At 35.4% G+C, this 20,470-nt stretch overlaps 1 protein-coding gene across 1 annotated transcript in view; it reads right to left on the bottom strand.

Moving 5' to 3' along the window:
• Positions 1-20,260, bottom strand: part of TMTC3 (transmembrane and tetratricopeptide repeat containing 3) — a 28,046-nt gene extending 7,786 nt beyond the window's left edge. The window contains exons 1-10 of the mRNA XM_009284349.1: positions 20,162-20,260; positions 19,209-19,322; positions 18,403-18,619; positions 16,568-16,786; positions 12,305-12,404; positions 11,522-11,637; positions 9,650-9,822; positions 8,530-8,782; positions 2,708-2,856; positions 208-328 (exon numbers count right to left, since the gene is read on the bottom strand). Coding sequence (XP_009282624.1) covers positions 208-328; positions 2,708-2,856; positions 8,530-8,782; positions 9,650-9,822; positions 11,522-11,637; positions 12,305-12,404; positions 16,568-16,786; positions 18,403-18,591 — 1,320 coding nt within the window. The 5' untranslated portion in view covers positions 18,592-18,619; positions 19,209-19,322; positions 20,162-20,260. The remainder of the gene's footprint in view (positions 1-207; positions 329-2,707; positions 2,857-8,529; positions 8,783-9,649; positions 9,823-11,521; positions 11,638-12,304; positions 12,405-16,567; positions 16,787-18,402; positions 18,620-19,208; positions 19,323-20,161) is intronic.
• Between the last annotated feature and the right edge of the window lie 210 nt (positions 20,261-20,470).

Genomic DNA, 20,470 nt, shown 5'->3' with positions numbered 1-20,470 from the left:
TATTTCTTGCACATGAATTCCCATGTGTGCATCACACTGCTTTTAAAGCATTCCCAAAAGCAACTAATTAGATGTTAATACTGTCAATGTAGAAATAAAAGTGGCAAAACAAGCATCATTTCTCTCCATTTTTATCATGCTCTACTGCAGCTTTTTGAAAACAGCAACACAAACTTTCCATTATCCCTTTCAAATAGAATACAGTACCTTTAAAGCTGACATAAACAATGTGTACTCTGACTCCCAATCCCAGTTTCTGTGCAGTGTTTTTAAGGCATGAGTGAGCAGTACTGCAGCCAAACAAACCCAAGAAATTTTTCTTAGCACGCTATTAAATAAAACAAAGATTTGTTATAAGCAGACAAACAATTCTAATTTATACTAGAATAAGTATCTCATATGCTAGGAGGCAAATAAACTGAGGAACATATTTGTGAATGGTATACTCCAATTTATTTGCCTCATCACCAAATGGCACAGTCCAAAATTTGAAAGGAAATAATGTCCAATTTCAAGTTAATTGTTATTTACCTGATTTTTTTTCTTCACTATGCAATTTACTTAATAAGAACAAATGCAACCCACATAATATAATGTAAACAAAAAATATAGGAAAATTATACTTCTGTTAGAGCTTATCTGTAATTTAAGGCAATGAACATGATCATGATGTCAAACAGTGAGGTTCTTCAAAACACTGTACAAAATGTTAAAAATTTAAAAAAGCAACTAAGATCTCGTCCCATCCTTTTGTTTCATATCAGAAAATTCCACACATTCTTTACTGCACACATCACCAGTCTTTCCCACACTGTAGAACACATCTTAATAGAGAGGTCTGCTGTGGAGACTACCCAATCTTCCATAAGCAAATAAAATCCTAGTGCTACTGTAATACCTAAAGAGGAGAAAGGTTTAGTGTCTTTGTAGCAATTTTATTTTTAAAGCTGCAAACTGGGGCAGAAGTCGCTCTCTGCGACGAGCTTGTCAGAAACAATCTTCTTCTAGATTCCATGCAGTTTATTCTTCTGGAGTTTGAACACGATTGACTTTAACCACAAGACATATAAAACATACGCTTTAACATGGTGGTCATTTGGTCTCCGAATTCTAATTTAATTATGAAAAAACATGTTAAACACCCAGTAGCCTTCCTACAATTATGAGTATTATTTTGTTTTTAGAAATCTCATTCTTGAGCAGACATGTGGCTGTTCACCGTTGTCAGCTATTTCTTATACCTGACTTATGCAGCAGCTGTTCACAGCGCTATGTACTTCACAGGAGTTTGCTAAAAACTGAAAGGGTTTTTTTTCCGCTCCATTTTTAAGATATATAAAATGCTGTGCAGACTTAGACGATCATGCTTGGTTTTAAAAAAAAAATATTAAAAAATAAGAAGTAGAACAGCAGTATTAAGAGAGAAATTCTAAAACATTAGCAAAGCAACTGGTGAGAACTGGGACATGCAGTAAACTATATTCCCCACCAGACTTATGAGAAAGTTTTTTCTTTCCACTTATTTCTAAAGCAAGGAGCCTTCTCTCTCTCTCATAAGACTTTTTAGAGTGCTGATTCCCAGTATTTCTGTAGTAAACAACACTGCTGTCTAATTTTTCTTCCCATCCATCCTCTCCTGGTTCCTTGCTTTCTTTCACATCACTTCTATTTTTACTGCCTCGTAGTGGGATTTGTGATAATACTTTCTCCTCACTCCCACAAGGTATCACTAATTTCTCATTACCCAGTGCTGTCAGCTTTGGCAGCACCAGTTAGCATAAGTTATATTGCAAGGCCTCACCTCTAATGATAGCAGACAACATGGACTGGGAATTACTGCCTTTCCCTTTGTCTGAACTAGCATTAGGATGCTATTGGGGTAACAAGGGTAAAGCATCAGGTCAGAGGGAGATATGTGCAGATCAGTGTAGAAGATAGCAGAAAAAACAAAGGCGCATGCAAAACGTGCTTCTAGAGCAGAATTTCCTAAGGAGAAATTGTTATCCAAAAAATTCTTTAGTTCAACTAATACTGAATGGCTCTGATGTCCATTCCTGGCATGGCATGTCTGAAAATTTAATCAGTAAGAGATATTTTACTATGCTGCGGACTGATATACATGCATTACATAAACTTCAGTCAGTAATCACGAATAAAGTACAAATCAAACCTGGCCAAGAAATTTTTTTGCCTGATCTTTAAAAAAGTCTAGGATTTAAACAGAAAATATTTGTGTTTCTTTACAGAAAAGAGATGGGTTATACTCCTGGGCTCATAGGTAAAGTCCATTTTGTGGCAGTAGGTAATTTAAGTTACACCACATTCTAAAAGTGTTTGGTGCAGTCTGAGGCTTTTTTTATATATATATGTGTATACTTAGATATATAAAAATAAAAAATATGTAAAATATATATACGTGTATACATGTGTGTATATAAGTATATATATTTTAAATAAACATTATAATACTCTCAGAATAATCCACTGGTCTCCTAAGAACTTCCTTGTTGTCATTTGTTCACATGACTGCCAAACCGTTTCTTGGTCATTACTCTGTGTTCATTGAGAACTTGAAACGAGTAAGAGCTGTAACGTAATAAATTCATACTGGTAAAAGCTCTACTGGGAAAGCTTGCAGTTATAAATGTAGTTATCTTTTATGAAATTGAGAGATGAGTTAAACCAGTCATAGGTAACACCACCTTACCTTTTATTTGATAATTTCTTCCATCCATGTGCTACTAAAATGCAGAATCCCATGCTAGGAACATACAACACTCGTTCTGCTACTACGAATCCAACAGGAAAAAAGAGGTTTGATGCAGGAATGAATGGTAGCACTATTAAGCAGAGTGCCTAGAAAAGAAATGCAAATGAATTAGTAATCAAGATCAGGCAGTGACAAACTCTACCCAAGAAACAAATTACGAAGCAGTTATAAAAAAATCCCAGAAAAATAGACATACATAGTAGATCTTTGGCGTTTTGGTTTTTTCTTATAAGCATTAAGATCTGTTTTACATTGAGACCACTCTGAACATGGCAAGTTTTAACCTGCAAATGACACTATTCCTTACTTAAGGGCCTACAAGTGTATTTGCTTTTCTATACTACAGAAAAGAGCAGCTGTATGACAAAACACTAGGATCAAAGGATCAAATTCAAAACAATGTTTTAATGAGTTCCACACACAAAAGCATGACAGTCTGAGAACCTTGGACATCATCTTTTATAACAATTAAAAATTTATACCAGCTTATAAGATGCATAAAGCAGTTATTTTTACAATACAATAAAGTCCATTTTTAGTTTCTGTAAAAAATGTGAAGAAATAACAAAAATCAGAATCAACCACTGAATAAACAGCGATAGTGCACTAAGGGCACCCTGAAATATCTAAAATGACAATGAACTTAAGAACTGCATAATTGTTGGCAACAGGCATCTTAATAAAAGGTGTGTTTATTAAAAGACAGAGAAATCCATCTGCTGCAAAGGAAGTAGACATGACCATTTGCTTTAAGTCCTGTGTGACTATTAAATAGCAGCTTTACAATCTCTGGTACCAGAAAAGACTCAAATAATTTTTTCAAAATATCTGGCCTCCAAGTTACAAAAAACAAAATCCCTACAGAAATTGAATGTTTCTTTGAATAAAGAAAGAAAGAATTTTCTAGAAATTCTCAATACAACTGGCTGTCACCTTCTGTCTAGATTTAAGCATAACTTTAACTGCTTTTCAATTCTAAAATAGTTAACACATCCAGTTTGAAAGTCATCTAGGATTTCCCATATAAAAATGCAACACTGATTTAATACTTCAAGTAAGGTTTTAGCTCGTATTTCAAGGGGCCAAGAATATGCACAGGGATCATTAACACAGCTCAGCTGCTCCACAGCAATTCATTAAGCTACATGAAAATAAATACATAATTGAGCTTTGAAGAAATCACAAGCGCAATATAGAAAGTGTTGATTACTTGAGGACAAAATCCAATTTAATGCCATTTCACATTCCTCTCCCTTTCTCCTTCACATTTTTATAGCACATGCTCCTTACAGAGCACCTACCAATCTGTAAAAGCCTCAACACAGAACTCTATTACAGATTTTGTAATCCACTTTGAAATACAGGATTCATCACGCTATCCCCAAGCCAGTCTTCTGTATCAGTTTTTAATTTAGTTATAGCAAATGCCTTCACACTTTTGGGGGTGCATTATGGTAAGTGAGGGTATCATTCTGTATTTCATTCTGTTTTGAGCAGCCAAACACATTTGTGAGTACAAAAGCAAATGTACAAAAGCGTGTTCAAAATGTGCTTTAGCAAACAATGTGCTGTTTTGCAAATGTTTTTACTGCAATATGAATAAACTGTATTTAGCTTTAAAATGTATGTAAGGCTTGTACATAGGCTTAAATGAATTAACTTATTTTATGAAATCTTCTGATAAACCAATTTGAAGAATTCACCTCTTAAGATTTTAAAAAATTATGGTTTTACATTATTGCTCAAAAAATGCAGGTTGTTTTGGTTTGTTTTTTTAATATAGTAAGGACATCGCTACCACAGCCCCATGAGGTCAACATATGCATAGTGAAAGCAAATTCTTTCCAATGGGTTTGAGTGGAAAAGATTCTGCAGCTGATAAAGCAAGTGCCTGGTCCCCACTGAGCGCTTATGATCTAGGCATCTAATAAAAAGGTTTTTGCGTGTTCTGCTCTGTGCAATTCCTCTGACAAGTGTTACACAATGTTTTGCTGAACTTCTCTCTAGATCCTTTTGCCTCTCCTTAGTATACCCTCCTTCAAATACAATTTCTTGGGCAACAGACTCAAAGCCCTAGTGCTTATAAAAATGCGTTCTCTTCTGTTCATTTATTCTTTCTGTTTATCATAGTCTTTCAGCAGATGCAGAGGGTCTGTTCCAAAAATATTCTGGTCAAGGCAACTGAAAAAAACCAAAAGAAAAGACAGAAACCATTAAAGTACGCAGGAAGAAAAAAGCGTATGACAAAACTCTAAAATAAGACCATAAGCTATGAAGAGCATCTGAACTGCTAAGTAACCAGTCAAAAGTTCACAAGGAAACATTTCAAAGCCTGAGTGAGGCATAAGCATAGGAAGCAGAGAAATAAATATTGTTGCATTTAGAAGTACTGATGTCTTGGCACGACACTTAAAAGTGTTAAAAACTTACTCCAGTAAGCCTAAGGATACCTGTCTGTTCCCGACATTTGCATAGTAACAAGCCACCAAAGTTTGCGGCTGAGTAGCATGGACTGCTGTCTTATCAGAAGGGAGGCAAAGCATCCTTGTTTGGGACACTTAGCAAATATCAAAAGATACTAAAAAGCTTTTATTAAATTTTGCCAGCCAACAAAAGGAACATCTATACCCAAGAAATTCCATGAACAAACAAGGGCCATGATCACAGCTTGATTCTGAAACCTACTGAAAAGCCACCAAAGTAATTCTAGATCAGTACTATTCTTAGTACTCAACATTTTCAATATGTATAGTGTAAATAAAACCTATTTATAAAGGTCACTTAGTCTGACAGTCAAATAATCTGACTGTTCACAGGGATAAAGTAAACAGAAAACGTAAGAGAATTTAACTGTTCATACATTGTTTCCAGGGCATGTCCTTTACTAATGTAAGAATAACAGATTACTTCAAGCAGCATAATGACATCAACCTCCCAAAGCATGTGTTCCAATTTATAATATACATTCCCATTTTTTGTTAGTTTAACATTGTCAGTTGGTTAAAAAAAAAAAAAGGGCAATTTATCTGTTTTGTCCTCTCCTAGTGCTGTTATTTTGAAAAGACAATTTTAGAACCTATGGCAAAAATTAAGACAAAATGAAACACAATGTACCCACTTACCGGAGTTATTTTTCCTGGAGATGACTGGTATCAAACAGATGAAAACTGACTAAAAATGAGTCCTTCAACTTTTCCATCTCCCAGTAACGAGTTCATCCTGTGAGACTGTACTTGGGGAGAACTCTGGAATGTCCACTGGCACTTGAGGAAGTGGGAGAAGGAACCCCTTCTTCTGTTTTGTCCCTCAAGCAGTACAGCACCAAATCCACATCCACATCAGCAAATAAGGAAAGACATGTTCAGACATACTTGTGACCTCCCTTCTCTTTTGCATTTTGGATCCCTCTGTTTGGCATATTTTTTTTGCAAAGTCCAAATAAACATCTTTAATTCTGCAGCAGGTCTAAAGTTGTACCTTTTCTGATCTCACAAACAAAAGTAACTTGAGACTTTTCCCTTAGATCAGGCTTCAGCATGACACCTCAGGGTCTCACTGAGCTAGTGGAAGAGCCAAAACATGCTAGAGATTTGTAACAGCAGACGCTCTTTACAAAGCCCTTTATTACTCCTTTAGAGTGACACTCATTAGTGTGAAACATCAAACAGTGCAGTCAATCATGGGACCAACTGTGATGAAGCCACCATTATACTAATATCATGCGGCATCCATATGGATAGCACATAGAATTCATACCTGCCAGGGTAGTAGTTTATTTTGACCAGCACCAATTCAGGCTTTTATTGGTAGAATTGAGAACCAAGTGTGGAAAAAAGTTTTTTAAAACTAGTCATTCAACATAGTTATTGGAACATTGCCATAATCTGTGTAAATTGGTATCACTAAATAAAGGTTCACTTTCTTCACTTTAAAGATGGTACTATGATTTCTCTAGTAAGTCAGATTGAGAAGCCATCAGAAATTGTTCTCTCCCCCTCTCTCCCTTGGCAGACTACCCAGTCCACATCAGGACATTAATGGCTTACTGAAAAGAAGAAATAGGCTTTGGCCTACAGTGTTGTTGCATCTTATAGTACATAACAATTAATTTTTAATATAAAATACTGCATTCTCTTTTCCTAAGAAATTAGCTTCCAGGCACTTAGACATTATGTCTGAAAAAAATCAGCATCATACTGAAGGTTATATACACAACATAGGTATATATTAAAGGAAAACAACTTTCATTAAACAAGGATTATACTGTGTTAAGCGACACTGAGGTTCGCACACTGGAGTGAATGATCTCAGGCAACCTCTCCTATAAAAAACACTTGGAATAATAAAAACAAACATAAAAAACCCACCCTCAAACAAAAACTAACTGATTTACAACAATGTATGCTGACAATTCCATTAATCCTTTCCTCTTCTGAGCTTTACTGGGTAGGGAGTAAACAGAAAGGTAGAGAGATAAAGAGTTTTAAGTGGAAAAAAGTGAACCACACCCCACACGCATTTCTACTGCTATCAGTGCACTGGAGAAAAGCTGTTTCACAACATGTAAGAAGGAAGATTAAACTACCCCTTTACATTTTTTAAGTGCTGTAAAACTATAACATTTCTTTCTGGGTATGTCACCTTGCACATTTATTGTATCAATAAACTACTTAAGTTTCTTTTCTTCATACACAGTTTCCAAATTAAGGACAAGAGGCTTCATCAGCAATACTACGGATCATTTTCACAGATTTTCTAGTCACTGGAGCAAGGCAATTTGTTTCACAAGACAAGAAAAACCGTATGAGTCAGAACTATAATGTTAGGTCTCTTTGAAGTGAATCAAAGTTTGTCAAAGAAATCCTTAGTCTTAAGTTGTGCATAAATATTCCCACCCATCTGAAACTTTTGTTGCCTGAGTTACATATTAATAAAGTACGTTATTTCTGAAGGAGACTAAGATCTATGCATGCAGGTTTGTTGTACACGTAATTACACCACTGATTTAATAAAAAACATGGTATCTGATAATCATTAATCTTGTGAAAATTTGCAATGGAAGCAATCAAAAAGATGACTGGGTTTGGATGAAAAAATACTAGCTCATTTGCTTCTTTCCGTTTCCTCCAAAATATTCTTTCCTGTTAATCCATTTCAGTTTTAAGGTCATATAATACTGAAAAACGAACTGATCTTACAGGTTGACAAAATTAGTTTTGCCTTGGAATATGGGAAAGACTACAGAAGAGTGCCTTTGTTAAAAGAACAACAACAAAAGAGGAAAACTTATATTCCTAAATGCCAAAATATGTCCTTTTATACCTATGAGAAAGAAAATCAAGTCACTTGCTAAATACACAGCATGACTACTGACATTTAAATAAGGTAGACAGTTTGCAGGATGGAAAAAGCATTCCGATCTTTAAAATATATTTAAGTTCTACTGAAAACCCACATTCACTAGTTGAGTTCTGAATACCTGAGAAAGGCCGCAATACAGTTTGCAAATACATAACAAGGGACATATTTATTCCCATCTCTTGTCTATTCTTCTCCACCTCATACCTGACAGTCACATACTTAACTGCAATTTAACAGTTCTGTTGCTACAACAATTTTCCTCTTTTCTTATGTGTTCATTCTAGCCCAAAAGGAGATGCATGTAATATCTCTGGGTCACAGCAGATTAGACATGTGACCAAACAACCTGAGCCACTTACACTCGTAAAAAAAGGACAAAAACAACGCATTGCTCATACCATCAATACAGTCTTGGAGGATTCCCCAGGATATCGGAGACTGAAGACAATCAAAGATCCCAGAAAGCAAAAGAAGGTAAGGGTGGCAACATTTCTAACATCTAACAAAGACTCCACGAGAGGAATAGTTCCCATTGTCCAGTCACAGCATAATTCTGAGGGGTTGAGAAGAAGCCAAGCATTTACAGGGAGGAGGTAGTTGAAAGTCAGCTGTCTTGCTGGGGATGGACTAACAGCAGCTGGGTTATCAAACCTAAAGCAAAAGAAAGGAGAAAAAGAAGCTTTTAATGAAAAAAAGATATGGTCTTGATCCACTTCGTGCTCAGAAACCAGCAAACTTTAGATTCATAGCTACAACTACCAATTACAGACATGTATAACATCCTCATCTTCCTGCATTTGTCAGGTGTGTAACTTGGGAACCATGCACAATGATTCATCTTAGCGTGGGACGGAGCCTCCTCCAAGTTTAAGAAACTGGTTTGGGATATAATCAACATAAGTTTGAAGAAACAGAACAATTTACACCTGAAGTTGGGTTCAGTGGTCCTTGTTCATGTTTTTAATAGTGTGCCTCATTTTTCAGGGAAAATATTAGATTCTTGTATTTCTACATTGCTCACACATTTTAAGATAAATTACAGTTTTTCAGTTCTAACATTATTCATATACATTTATCTTCAAGCACTGTATCTGAAGTCAACCATGCTTTCTGCATAGTATGTACGTAAAACCAAAAAAATATTTTGCATGTAGAAGAGGAAAAACTTACTAAGAGGTTTAGAGTATTCAGCCAAGGCTCAAACACATAGCCAATAAAAAATACTTTAGTAATAAAACATTTAAATTCTGAATTACTAAGACAAACTAAAAACCGTAAGTTTTTAAAAATTAATGCCTGCTCAGATACCTCAGTATTTTGGACATTCTCATCAACAGGTACTGAAATATGCCATTTATCAATTTCACAACAAATGTAATATCATACAGTCATTGCTTACCAATATTAAAATAAGCTAATAAACACTTAAGTTGATGTACTTTTGGCCATTTCATTCAGACCTCATTAAGCCACATCTCATTTATCAGTGTCTGTAAATAAGAGACACTTTACTATTACCTTGTAAACACTGGAAGTTGAGACTGGATAACCTGGACTCTGACAACTACAAGCAGCAGCGTACTGAACATTAGGACTATGAGCTTCAACAGTGTTTGGAGCATAGAGAAAGGAATACTGCCCTTCCCTCGAAGAATCTGTACAGCTGTGTCCAACAACACTGGCAAGGTGTACTGCAAAGGAAAAAAGTGTTTATAATCAGACAGTGTACTCATTAATCCCTTAGATAAATATGAGCTACCTAATCTTTTTTTTTTCCTTGGTTTTCTCTAAATGCCTGCTCCCAATAGTTACTTAACTCAGCTTCTTAGCTTTCATGACAACCCCCAAAAAGAAGTCCACCGTTCTAATAAAAATATCTCTATTCAAATATTCTTGCTAACACTATCGTAGCTGAACTTGTATACCTGTAGTTCTGTATTTTGCACTGACAGATTATAAAATCTGTACCATCTTCAGAGACTTCAGTAAAACAAGTATGACCATGAAATAAATTTTGAAGAAATCACTATTTTTAGAATTATCAGCCCCTCAGAAAACTTGTCCTATAAACAAAATTCCTTAGGAACAGTAGAAATACTATTCACTTCCTGATTAGCCCTAGATTTCTATTTTATGCCTCTACTGCAGTAACCCATCTCTCCCTGCCTCATGAACACTACGATCTTGCACAGTTCCCCACTACATACCCTAATTTCTTCCCCGTGTACCCCTTTCCCTATGTCTTCATGTCTTGTGCTGGGGATGATTTATTGCTTCACATACACTGGTTGGCTGATCTACAGATATCGTAAGTTTTTGAGAACTGATCAAACTCATAGTTCATGTTACACCTGTGCCCTCAGAAGAAGCCTCAGTTTGGATTTTATCTTTTCTGCTCAGTTGACTTACACAAACTTATTAAACTTTCATGAAATTGAGGATCAGATCAAAAGTTACTAAAAGAAAGGAAGAGTGGATTGAAAAGTATGGTCACATACTGGCGATTTCCTTAGAAATTCAGTTTGAAAATTATACGCTTATTCAACTAGACTTGCAAAGGCAATAGTTAAACACATATTTCTGTAAGCACAAAAAATGTGATTTTGATATTTTGGCCTTGAATATGTATCCCCAAGACAGACAATCTTTTGGCTTTTACTGGTGCAGTTTTTGCAAAATATTCCTTCAAGTAAATAAGGAATAGTAAACTAGAAAATTTTCTTAGAATGGGCAATCATACATTTTTAAATTGCATATGGTTTGACTATTAAAAAGCCAAGAATTATTTCATTGCAGGAACATCTTGTTTCTCTAAAGAAAAGTTACTGTTAACTTAAAGACTTATCAATGCTTAAGATGCTATCAGATTAGAAATTAAATTTAAAGGTATTCTTAGAACAACAAATTTCATAAGAATATTACTGATTCAAATAAGACTACTCCAAAACATCTAGTTATTCATTAGAATGTGATGAAATGCATTTGTATATAGTATGTTCTCTATTTTTACTACAGAAATTAAAAACAAATAACCCCCCCATCTTTATGCACCTCAGACTTTAACCAAGACTGTTACATGCTAGCCTTTGCAAACCTCAGCCAACTAAAACCTTAGGTTTCCATTAAGACAAGTCAATTCTTTATTGAGTATGTTTGGTAACATCTCTGTATGGCATGTAAAGGACAACTTAGAAGTCACTGGATTCCCTCACCATGAACCATGTACGTTAAACGTTAGCTGAGTCAAAAAAAAACCCTGAAAAATGTAACAGAACAACAGAGTTAGCCTGAACTGACAAAAATCAGTGCTGAAATACGACACTTCAAAGTACTTAATGTCTCATTACAGAATTCCTGAGAAGAAATCCAATTTATTTTTCAACAACTTACCCCCTGAGCAATAAATACTTCATACACACAGCATATCCCCACCACTGTTATTCCTTGTTCTTTACACAGTGTTGCAACAGCTACTAGAAACACAGTCACTGCAATTGGAGTCCACACTGCAAATAAAGACATTATTGAAAACGTTCCATCTTACAACAAAAACAAACATTTAATAAAGTAAATTAACCTAAAAATTGAAGACTTTGGCTCTTCATGTTCAGTATGCCATTTGTTAAAGGGAAGATTACCAGTTTCACTCTACAGAAAATAATATACATGTATCAGTTTTAAAACTGCCTCCCTTAAATTGAAAGAACTAAATGAAAGGCAAAAGACTAATCTATGACAGGAAAACAAAAAACCCCAATCTTTCCTAATTCACCAGAACACTTTTTCAATTGAATGTTTTATAGGGAGTCACGAATTTTCACAAGGTCAATCTGACTTTGGAAAAGAGGCAAGCCTCCTACATCTCCACTGAAATTTTGCAGCTTACTTGTGACCGTCTGAGGCATCTCAGCATACTTCCACTTACTTGCAATAATAGAAGTCAGTGCAAGAGTCCCCTACTCTAGGTGTTACAGAACAACTGAAAAAGTGCTTAAGTCTTGAAGAAAAAAAAAAAAGGGCAATTTATAATGGAAAGTAGTATTACATGGGTACCTTGGGGCTAAAGGGTTTTTTGTACACACTGAATAACCAATACACCCATATTACCATTTTAAGAGCTCTATTATCAGTGATACAGAAATTAAGTTATGTATATATTTGTCAATCATTTACCTATGGTATTATCTGGCCCTTTAGATTTTGTATATGACAAAAAAGCAGCTAGAAAAAAGATAGATGATAAAAGCTCTGCTCTGCCCACAACTCCAGTTACCTGAAAAGAAAAAAGCAGAAAAAACAAGATTATTCTTCTAGTGACTATTCTAGTACTAGAATAGTGCATGACTGATATACTATCAGGATATGCATAAACAAGATCTGTAAATCAAGCAAAAAAGGCTAAGAAGAGTAAGGCTGCTTTCAGTTCAATCAGTACTGAATTCAAGAACAAGATGACACAGGCAGCTGGTGGCCACCTGTGGCTGATGTGCCCCTAAGTATCACCATTAACAAGACAACTGAGAAATGCTGTACATACTTTTATCTTTAGTAACACCAGCCACAAATAGCATTTGAGGCAAAATTTGGGCACTCTAACAACTGCTTTCTTCATAATACTTGGAAGAAACCAGCTTTCATCAATGGGAGCTTTAAGTGAAGCCTGACAAGGACTGTTGTACATATACATCCTGCAGACAGTGGCATATAGAAACTATGATTGTTATTTTTGTTCATACCTTTTCTGACTGAACAGATCTGAATCTGAAAGAAGCATTCCCTTGACTGGTGCTATGGCAGCTCTTAGGTGAGCAGTCAAGAGTTACAAATAAATTGATGGCAAGCTCTGTGCAATGGAGTTAAAGAATGACTCAAGCTTTACTGCAGGTCTGGCAATTTTCTGAATGATAATTTGGTTGTCAGTATTAAAATTGCAAGTAGTGCCCCCTTTGGTAATGAGACAGAGAGGAATGGATTTTATGAAAATTTGGAGAAGGGCTAAAATCCATAGGGCAGAAGGTTGTTTCAGAACCTCCAATGAAATACATATTAATTTCCATTTCAGGAGCTGTTTTCAAAAAACGCTAAGGTGCAACCAACAACCAGAGACGGAAGACAGGTCACTATGTTAATGGTTACTGCAACAGCCACTGTGCTGTTGCAATGTGCTGACCACAGTACCATTTAGGACTGCCTTTCTTCCTCATTTGTCCTCTTCTGTAATGCCTCTGATTACATCCAAATTTTTGCAAGCAAGTTGGCTGAAAAATGGCATGCTATCCAGAGGTAGACGGTCATATTTAGCTAAGAAAACCACATAGTTCACCATTTAATTATGATGATGCTGAAAACCAACTTTCAGCCATCCAGACCCAGCTAGAAGTTTTTATTGCTAGGTACATTCTTGGTCAAGCATGATTGATCCAGAACAGTGGATCAATAAATAAAAAGAGAAAGTAACTCAATATCCAAGGTCCCAGTGTAAAGAAGAGTATTCAAATCTGAATTTGAAATCATGCTCTGGTGCTTCCATTGGGAGTAGCATACATTTACCAAAGAACTCACTGAATCATGCACAGACAAAGCATGTTTCACAACTGATAAGACATCAGAATTTGTGTTAACATTTTGGATAGTACACAGGTATTTGTTTCCAAAATGTCCTAAGATGTTTCAAGGATTCCTGATCTGGATCTCAAAATTGTCCAGCATTAAGACAGAAATTAGGGAACTTTGGCTGTAGACCACTTGAAAGAGATCATTAGTAAAGCAAGTGTGCTGGAGTGCCTCCACAGTCCCCTGCCAACAAAAGAGATATTCTATTTCTGGATACAAAGGTGACTTATGAGAGAAAATTCCAGCATTCACAAGGTTAGTTGACATCCCGTAGCTGTAAAGGTGCTCAAAATGCCTCTGGCCAGAAGAGTAGCAAAGTAGCTACAGAGACTGAAATGGAATTCTAAAGACAACAACAAATGAAGCTATGATGCTGTTATTCAACCCATTTCCTCAAAAATTCTTCCTCAGCATATAATATATTACCACCGCAAGAGCCCACCTTCTCTCTGAAGTCAAGCAGAAAATTATTTTCTATTTATCCTGCTCTGCTAACTTTTCCAGGAAAAATCCATTTATTATAAGATAGGTAAAGGTTTGAAATGTTTACGTATTGCATCTGCTGTTTCAAACTCTTGTGCAGGGAAGTAATAAGTAGGAGACTAATTTGAAGGAATTCAAATCGGATACATTTCAATTATAAAAGATACAAAAGGTACCATCAATTGATATAAAAACTGGAATGAGACCCGTTTTGGAGTTTTCACTTTAGTCTGAATAAGTTAGATGGCACCCAGGTCCCCAGTTCTAAAACACAGCTCATTATTACCTCCTCTTTTCCATGTATGGAAACTTCCAGTTGTTTTGCCTTTTATACGTGTGCACAAGTCTCAACTGCTGACTCTAAGAATCCTTTCTTGGTTGCATGTGAGGCAGAATTCTCAATGCAAACACTTGAAAGGATAAAATGCACTATTTCTCAAAAGTGTAAAACTTAAATTGAAAAAGGTGGGGGAAGGAGGAAGAAAACCCCTTAACTGATTCTTCACTGAGTACCTAAGTACAACAGCAGGGGAATTCAATTACAATTGCACTTAAATCTCAGTCTCTAAGTGTTTTAAGCACAGCACCAAGTTCTACCAATCACATAGTCTTAAAGTGCCCTCATGTGGCTAATATCAGGGATTACACACTTACTACCAAATTGCTTCGTAACTGTACTTCATAACTTTGTAATACATTGCCTTACACAATAAGCTTTCATTACACAATGTTTTGTAGTATTTGTATGGTACTTTTTGCTAACTGTTGCATAGTACTAAAAGCAACTGTGTTACTGTTATCTCATACGGAATCTGACAGTTCAAGCTTGATAAGGAATCATCATATTTGGAATGAAAGTGATAAAATTACATAGAATGATCTAAGCCATGAACCACTACGTAAGTCACTAGCAACTTGCTAATGCTCCTGTAAAGATACTATCACATTTACTACAAAGAGGCAAAGCCAAACTGAAATTTAAAGCATGTTTTTTCAAAGGAACAGAAAACCAAATGAAATTAACAAATTATTTTTTTCCATATTTTACTGAAGATTTTATGGGGGTTCGTGCTTTCAAGCACAAAAGCAAGAAAAAAATTTAGGTGTTTTACTTCTGCATTTTTAAACATACCACTAACAACTTCTAGCAAGGACATATTAGTAGCTCAAATAGCTGCCAACTATAAACACCATGAACTTAATTTCTGTAAAGATTTGCTCAAAATACACAGATGCAGGCTACTGAATTGCTACTGACAAGGATTTGTGTCTTTAGAGAACAAGAGATGTGAATTCTTTACCCAAGCAAATCAGGGCCATAAAAATACAACATAAGGTAAGAGCAAACCCTTCTCATTTTCTTAATATCAACAGATGTCTCCCCTCCCCCCAAAAAAAAACACATTTAAAAAAAAAAAATGGGATAACACCTCCAAAGAAGCAAAAGGTTTAAACATTTTCAGTTTTCTGAAAATCAGCTAATACTGTAAGAAAAAAGAGACTGAGAATGGGCTTTGCAACATGTGTGAACTGGAATCTAGGAAAACCAATCTAAGTGGTGCAGAAATAACAGCAGAGAATTCCACAGATCTGCTTTATCAGTGTTTCTAACAGAAACAAGTCTAATGAATGGCGATCACAAGACTCTCTTTACTCCACAACATTGCAAGCCTGGTTGACCATTAAAAAGTATATAATCAGGCAGCTTGTATAAATAATGCGTTTCATAGCAGTGAAAAACTCCTTCAGAATCAAAGGAAAGGTAAATATGAGAGGTGAGAAATGTATTTCCTCTTTCTTGTATCAGGTATGTTCAAAAATGGAAGGTTCAAACAGAATGGCCCTAAGCTGGATGTAGCATATCAACAACAATCCCAGAAAAAGCCTGGCTGAGTGAGATAGATGTATTGGCCTAAAAGAAAGTGGACAGAACAGACTTGGTGATTAGCTAGAGGGGAGTGCTTAGCGATTCTGGAAATCAATTAAGAGGTATTCATAGTATTTGCAAAATATGATACTGGATGAATCATCACAGAACACAAATATCTATGTAAGCTAAAGTAGCCACCATCATAAAAGCCAATATTCATAGCAGAGACCTGAGTTATTAAGTAACTAAATTAATGTTTCTTTAATTATTTTTCAGTAGCTGCATGGAATACCAAACAACTCCAAGCATTAAAATTTGTCACCTCCACCACTCATTGCAAAGGGCAGAGTAAGCACTAGTAAAATCACACACTTGTTGGAGTTACAATATATAAAGAGATACAAAAAACATAAAACTTAAAGTTAATTAATACAGCTTGAACAAATTAAGCACATCACAGCTATACCTACCGCTTCAGTATGTATTGGGTGCACTGCAAAGAGCAAGGATGCAACTACGCTGCTTCTGTTGTCCAGAAAAAGCTTACAGACCTTGAGGAACACTACACAAACCACCACATGAAAGACCAGATTTAGGAAGTGGTAAGAAACTGCATTTAACTCGCTGAACAAGTAGTTTAAGCGAAACGTAAGAACGGTAAGGGGACGATAAGATTTATGACTCCTCTCCTAAAAGAAAACAAATCAATCAATCAGTCACCACCAACTTATAAAGGGAATTTTACTCCAAAATATCTTTCTGAAAATCTATGCATACATGATTCCCCCCCTCTATTCTCGGGCATCTACCTTCAAAATAAAGACCTGAAAATCAGTAATACCAAAAAAAAAATTAAAAAAATCTAAAAATCTAGTGAATTAAATGAAAACTCGATTTAAAATTAAAATGTTAAACAGAAGTTGTCTGACTATTTTTCCTACTTCCACATAGTTTTAATGTATTATTCAAATATTTTTATTATTCTGCCATTTCATGTTTTAGATGAGTATTTTATAAAAATTTGGTGCACTCAGTTTAATGTATTATCTACATTTTTTCAATATGTCTACGCCGCCAGTTACTCCATCCATAAACCCTTTTAAAAACTACACTTAACACCATCTTCCTGTTCCAAAATGCATTTGTCAACCCACAGCCTGTTGATATTTTGCTGAATATGTCCGTAAAACATAGGAAGAATATCTGAGAAAAAACTGGGGGGCAGGTACAGGGAACCAAATTGCACATACAGACAGACAAAAAACACAAGATAGGAAAAAATATTTTAGAAGTCATGAACTTTCAAATTAATCTGACTTCATTTAGTTAAAATTCACCTGACTTTCAGATGGTTTTGAGTGCAAAATTAACACTGAATGAGATGGCTTTCTCCCACTGGACATGGTTAGGATTTTTTTTTTTTTTTTTTTGAGTAAAAACATGCCGAAAAATACTAATTGAAAGGAGTTTAGGAACCCACTTACTCTCAATGACTACAGGATTAGATGGCATCTGAAAAAATAGACTGGAAGCTTTCATTACAGGGTTATATGAAAATTACGTATCAAAGTCTATTTGTAGAGCTAATGATTAGTATCTCACAAGGAGCTAACCCTGTATGTTATGGACATAAGAAAAGAGAAGATTACAAGGCGGAATGCCTTCATAGGCAAAAAACCTAAGACTGTCAGAAAATTTTTATCCATTTGCTCAGCAATGGCAGCATGTGTAACTTTCTAAACTATATGTACATCCTTTAGCCATTGCCATTTAACAATGTTTATCAACAACTTTAATGCCAATGCAGCTTTTCAGATAAAAACAGAGCCACTCTACACGGGCTACAAACCAAAAACTCTGAATTCATATAAACATACTTACTCAAATAAATTTAAGGGATTCAATACCCATTCTCTAACTTCTAGCTTTGTCACCTAAAAGTGTCATCTTTCCTTCCAGACTGCAATTAGAAATAACTAACCGCATATGTCAATGTCTAGCTTTTGCAGGAGGAGAAGGGAAAATGGTCAGAGTTGTCCAATTTTTATACTGGAATTAGATAACACAGCATCTTGAAGCGCGATATATGACTTCATTTTCTTACAAGTTCTTTTATTGAACAAAGGGAAAGAATATAAGCAACATCTGTTCCTGATCTTATAGTACAAAACACTAGCACCACCAAATTCCATCAGAAACAAACTATTCTGCTGTTAAAAAACATTAGGGGAAAAAAGTGTAAATACTCTCTGCAAGGTTTTTTTCCATTTCCTAAATGCCTCAAAGTGTTTCACAAGCAGTTTACCTCAGACATTGGAGTGCCCCAGAAGTCATTCTGAAACAGATTTTTTAATGGAGTAGAAGGATGCAAATCTTTATTGTCCAAAATCGCTGAAACATCATCAAAAACAAAGCCACAGAAGAGACTGTTCCAGTAGCAGGCTGCCACCACACCAACTATTAGTGCTGCTTCCTTCAGGCTTACATCAGCCATCTTCTCTAAGAGCTTTCATGGACAAAAACTGAAATATATGGACAGAAACTTGAATAGTTTTACTTGTTAAAAGCTAAACTTGATAAAGTCAAATTAAGACATCCAATATTTTAGAAGTTAATGACACTACATATCTAAAAATCAGTAAGATAGAAAGCTTTCCTCAAGTCTCCTCCGTCTTACACAATTTAGTGTTTAAAAGAAATACTCTCATTAAAAAGTCTCACCCCTAAAAAGCCCTCACACAAGCTGGATACAGTTATATTTCATGTTTTACTAAAAAAAGAAGATTGATGATAAATTGTGATGTAGTTTTAGCACACAGCTATGCAGTTCAAGTGAATGCTGCAAACTGGAGAACTATGAAAATTAAGTTCTCTAGAACCCTGAGTAATTTAACATACTGACACAGAATACTAAGTTATCAAAAAGGCAGTGTGTTAATTATTCATGGTTTTTAGGTTTAAAGGTGTTTCTCAAAATATTTCAAAAGCAAGTAAAAAAAAAAATTTCAAACATCCTGAAGAACAAACGGGAAACTTGAAGAACTTAATAAATATAGATGTTCAAGAACAAGTAAAGAAGGACATTAGTAATAATAAAAAGTTAAAACTTACCATTGAAGCTCACACTTCGCTCATTTGCATTCTTCACAGAAGTTCATGAAAAGGTCATTTTTTTTCTCAACTCTGCCAATTGCTCTGATGTCACTGAATGTTCATGAGTCCTGTCTAAAGAAAAACAGCATGCAAAGACACTACAAATGAACTTTATCTTATATTATTTTTTCTCATCTTGCATAAACTTCCTAAGCCCTAGAAATTATTAAACAGCAGTTTTATGATTATTTAAAAAATAATATATGGGTGACCTGATCAAAAGGTGAAATTACTATGTACTGGGTTGTTTGAAAACACTGTTCTGTCTTGGAAGAATAAGAAGGTAACTACAGGTCAAAGGCATTCTTTTTGACCACTGGTTGACACAGCATGAATTACTGCCAATTGTTGGGATCAAAGATACTGAAAAGCTACAGACAGTTGAACACTGACTTAGTTTTGAGAAAAAGGAGAGATGACTGAACAAAAATATATAGCATTTTCTCCAAAACTAGAGAGGGGTAACATCTGTAAGGACACAGAACAGCTAATATTAGCTGGATAATGTGAATCCATAAATACGTAAAAACACCAGCCTTATGTCTGTCAGGGTTCACACATTAAAGCTGATGAGTTATTTGGAAGCTATAGTCTGTTTTATTGTCCTAAGCCCTGAAATGCTGGTGATTTTTTTTTTTGCTTTGGTTTGTTGGGTTTTTTTAATTGTGTTCAGGTTTAAGTATACTATCCTCTAAAAAAAGGCCATAGAGAGATCTCATCCAGACAGATAATTTCAATTGTGGTTTGCAGCCTGGGCCTGAAAGCATGACAATCACCTACCACAACTAGTGGTAAAAGAGCAGTGGTACAGGAAGGAATACATGTTCAACAAGATGCAGGTGCAGTTAAACTAAAAACCAGGACAAAGATCATTTAAAAGGAATCAAACCAATCCATTCAGTGTTACTCACATAATGGCAGTGAAGTGGTTTTTTTGATTTTGTAGTGCTTGGAGCATTGGCTATTGGTGTTAACTTCAACCAAGAGCGAGCCTTTTTTCAAAGCTGCCACCACCTTTGTAATAAAAAAAAAGGAAAAAAAAACAATGTTAAATGTTAAAGGATGCTGCTACATCTTTTTGCCAGGCTGGATCACGGTACTTTAAAACACTAAGCCAAGATTAAGTCTGAACATATTTATGGTCTTCTTGGCAGCCAGAGAAATCTTATTAAAAAAGAAAACAAAGCATACTGCAGGAATACATGAAAAGACAGCCCACT

Source organism: Aptenodytes forsteri, unplaced genomic scaffold (genome assembly GCF_000699145.1).
Source record: "Aptenodytes forsteri isolate BGI_AS27 unplaced genomic scaffold, ASM69914v1 Scaffold53, whole genome shotgun sequence".
Lineage (NCBI taxonomy): Eukaryota > Metazoa > Chordata > Aves > Sphenisciformes > Spheniscidae > Aptenodytes > Aptenodytes forsteri.
Note: the sequence above shows the minus strand (reverse complement) of the source record. Positions and strands in the feature narration are given on the sequence as shown.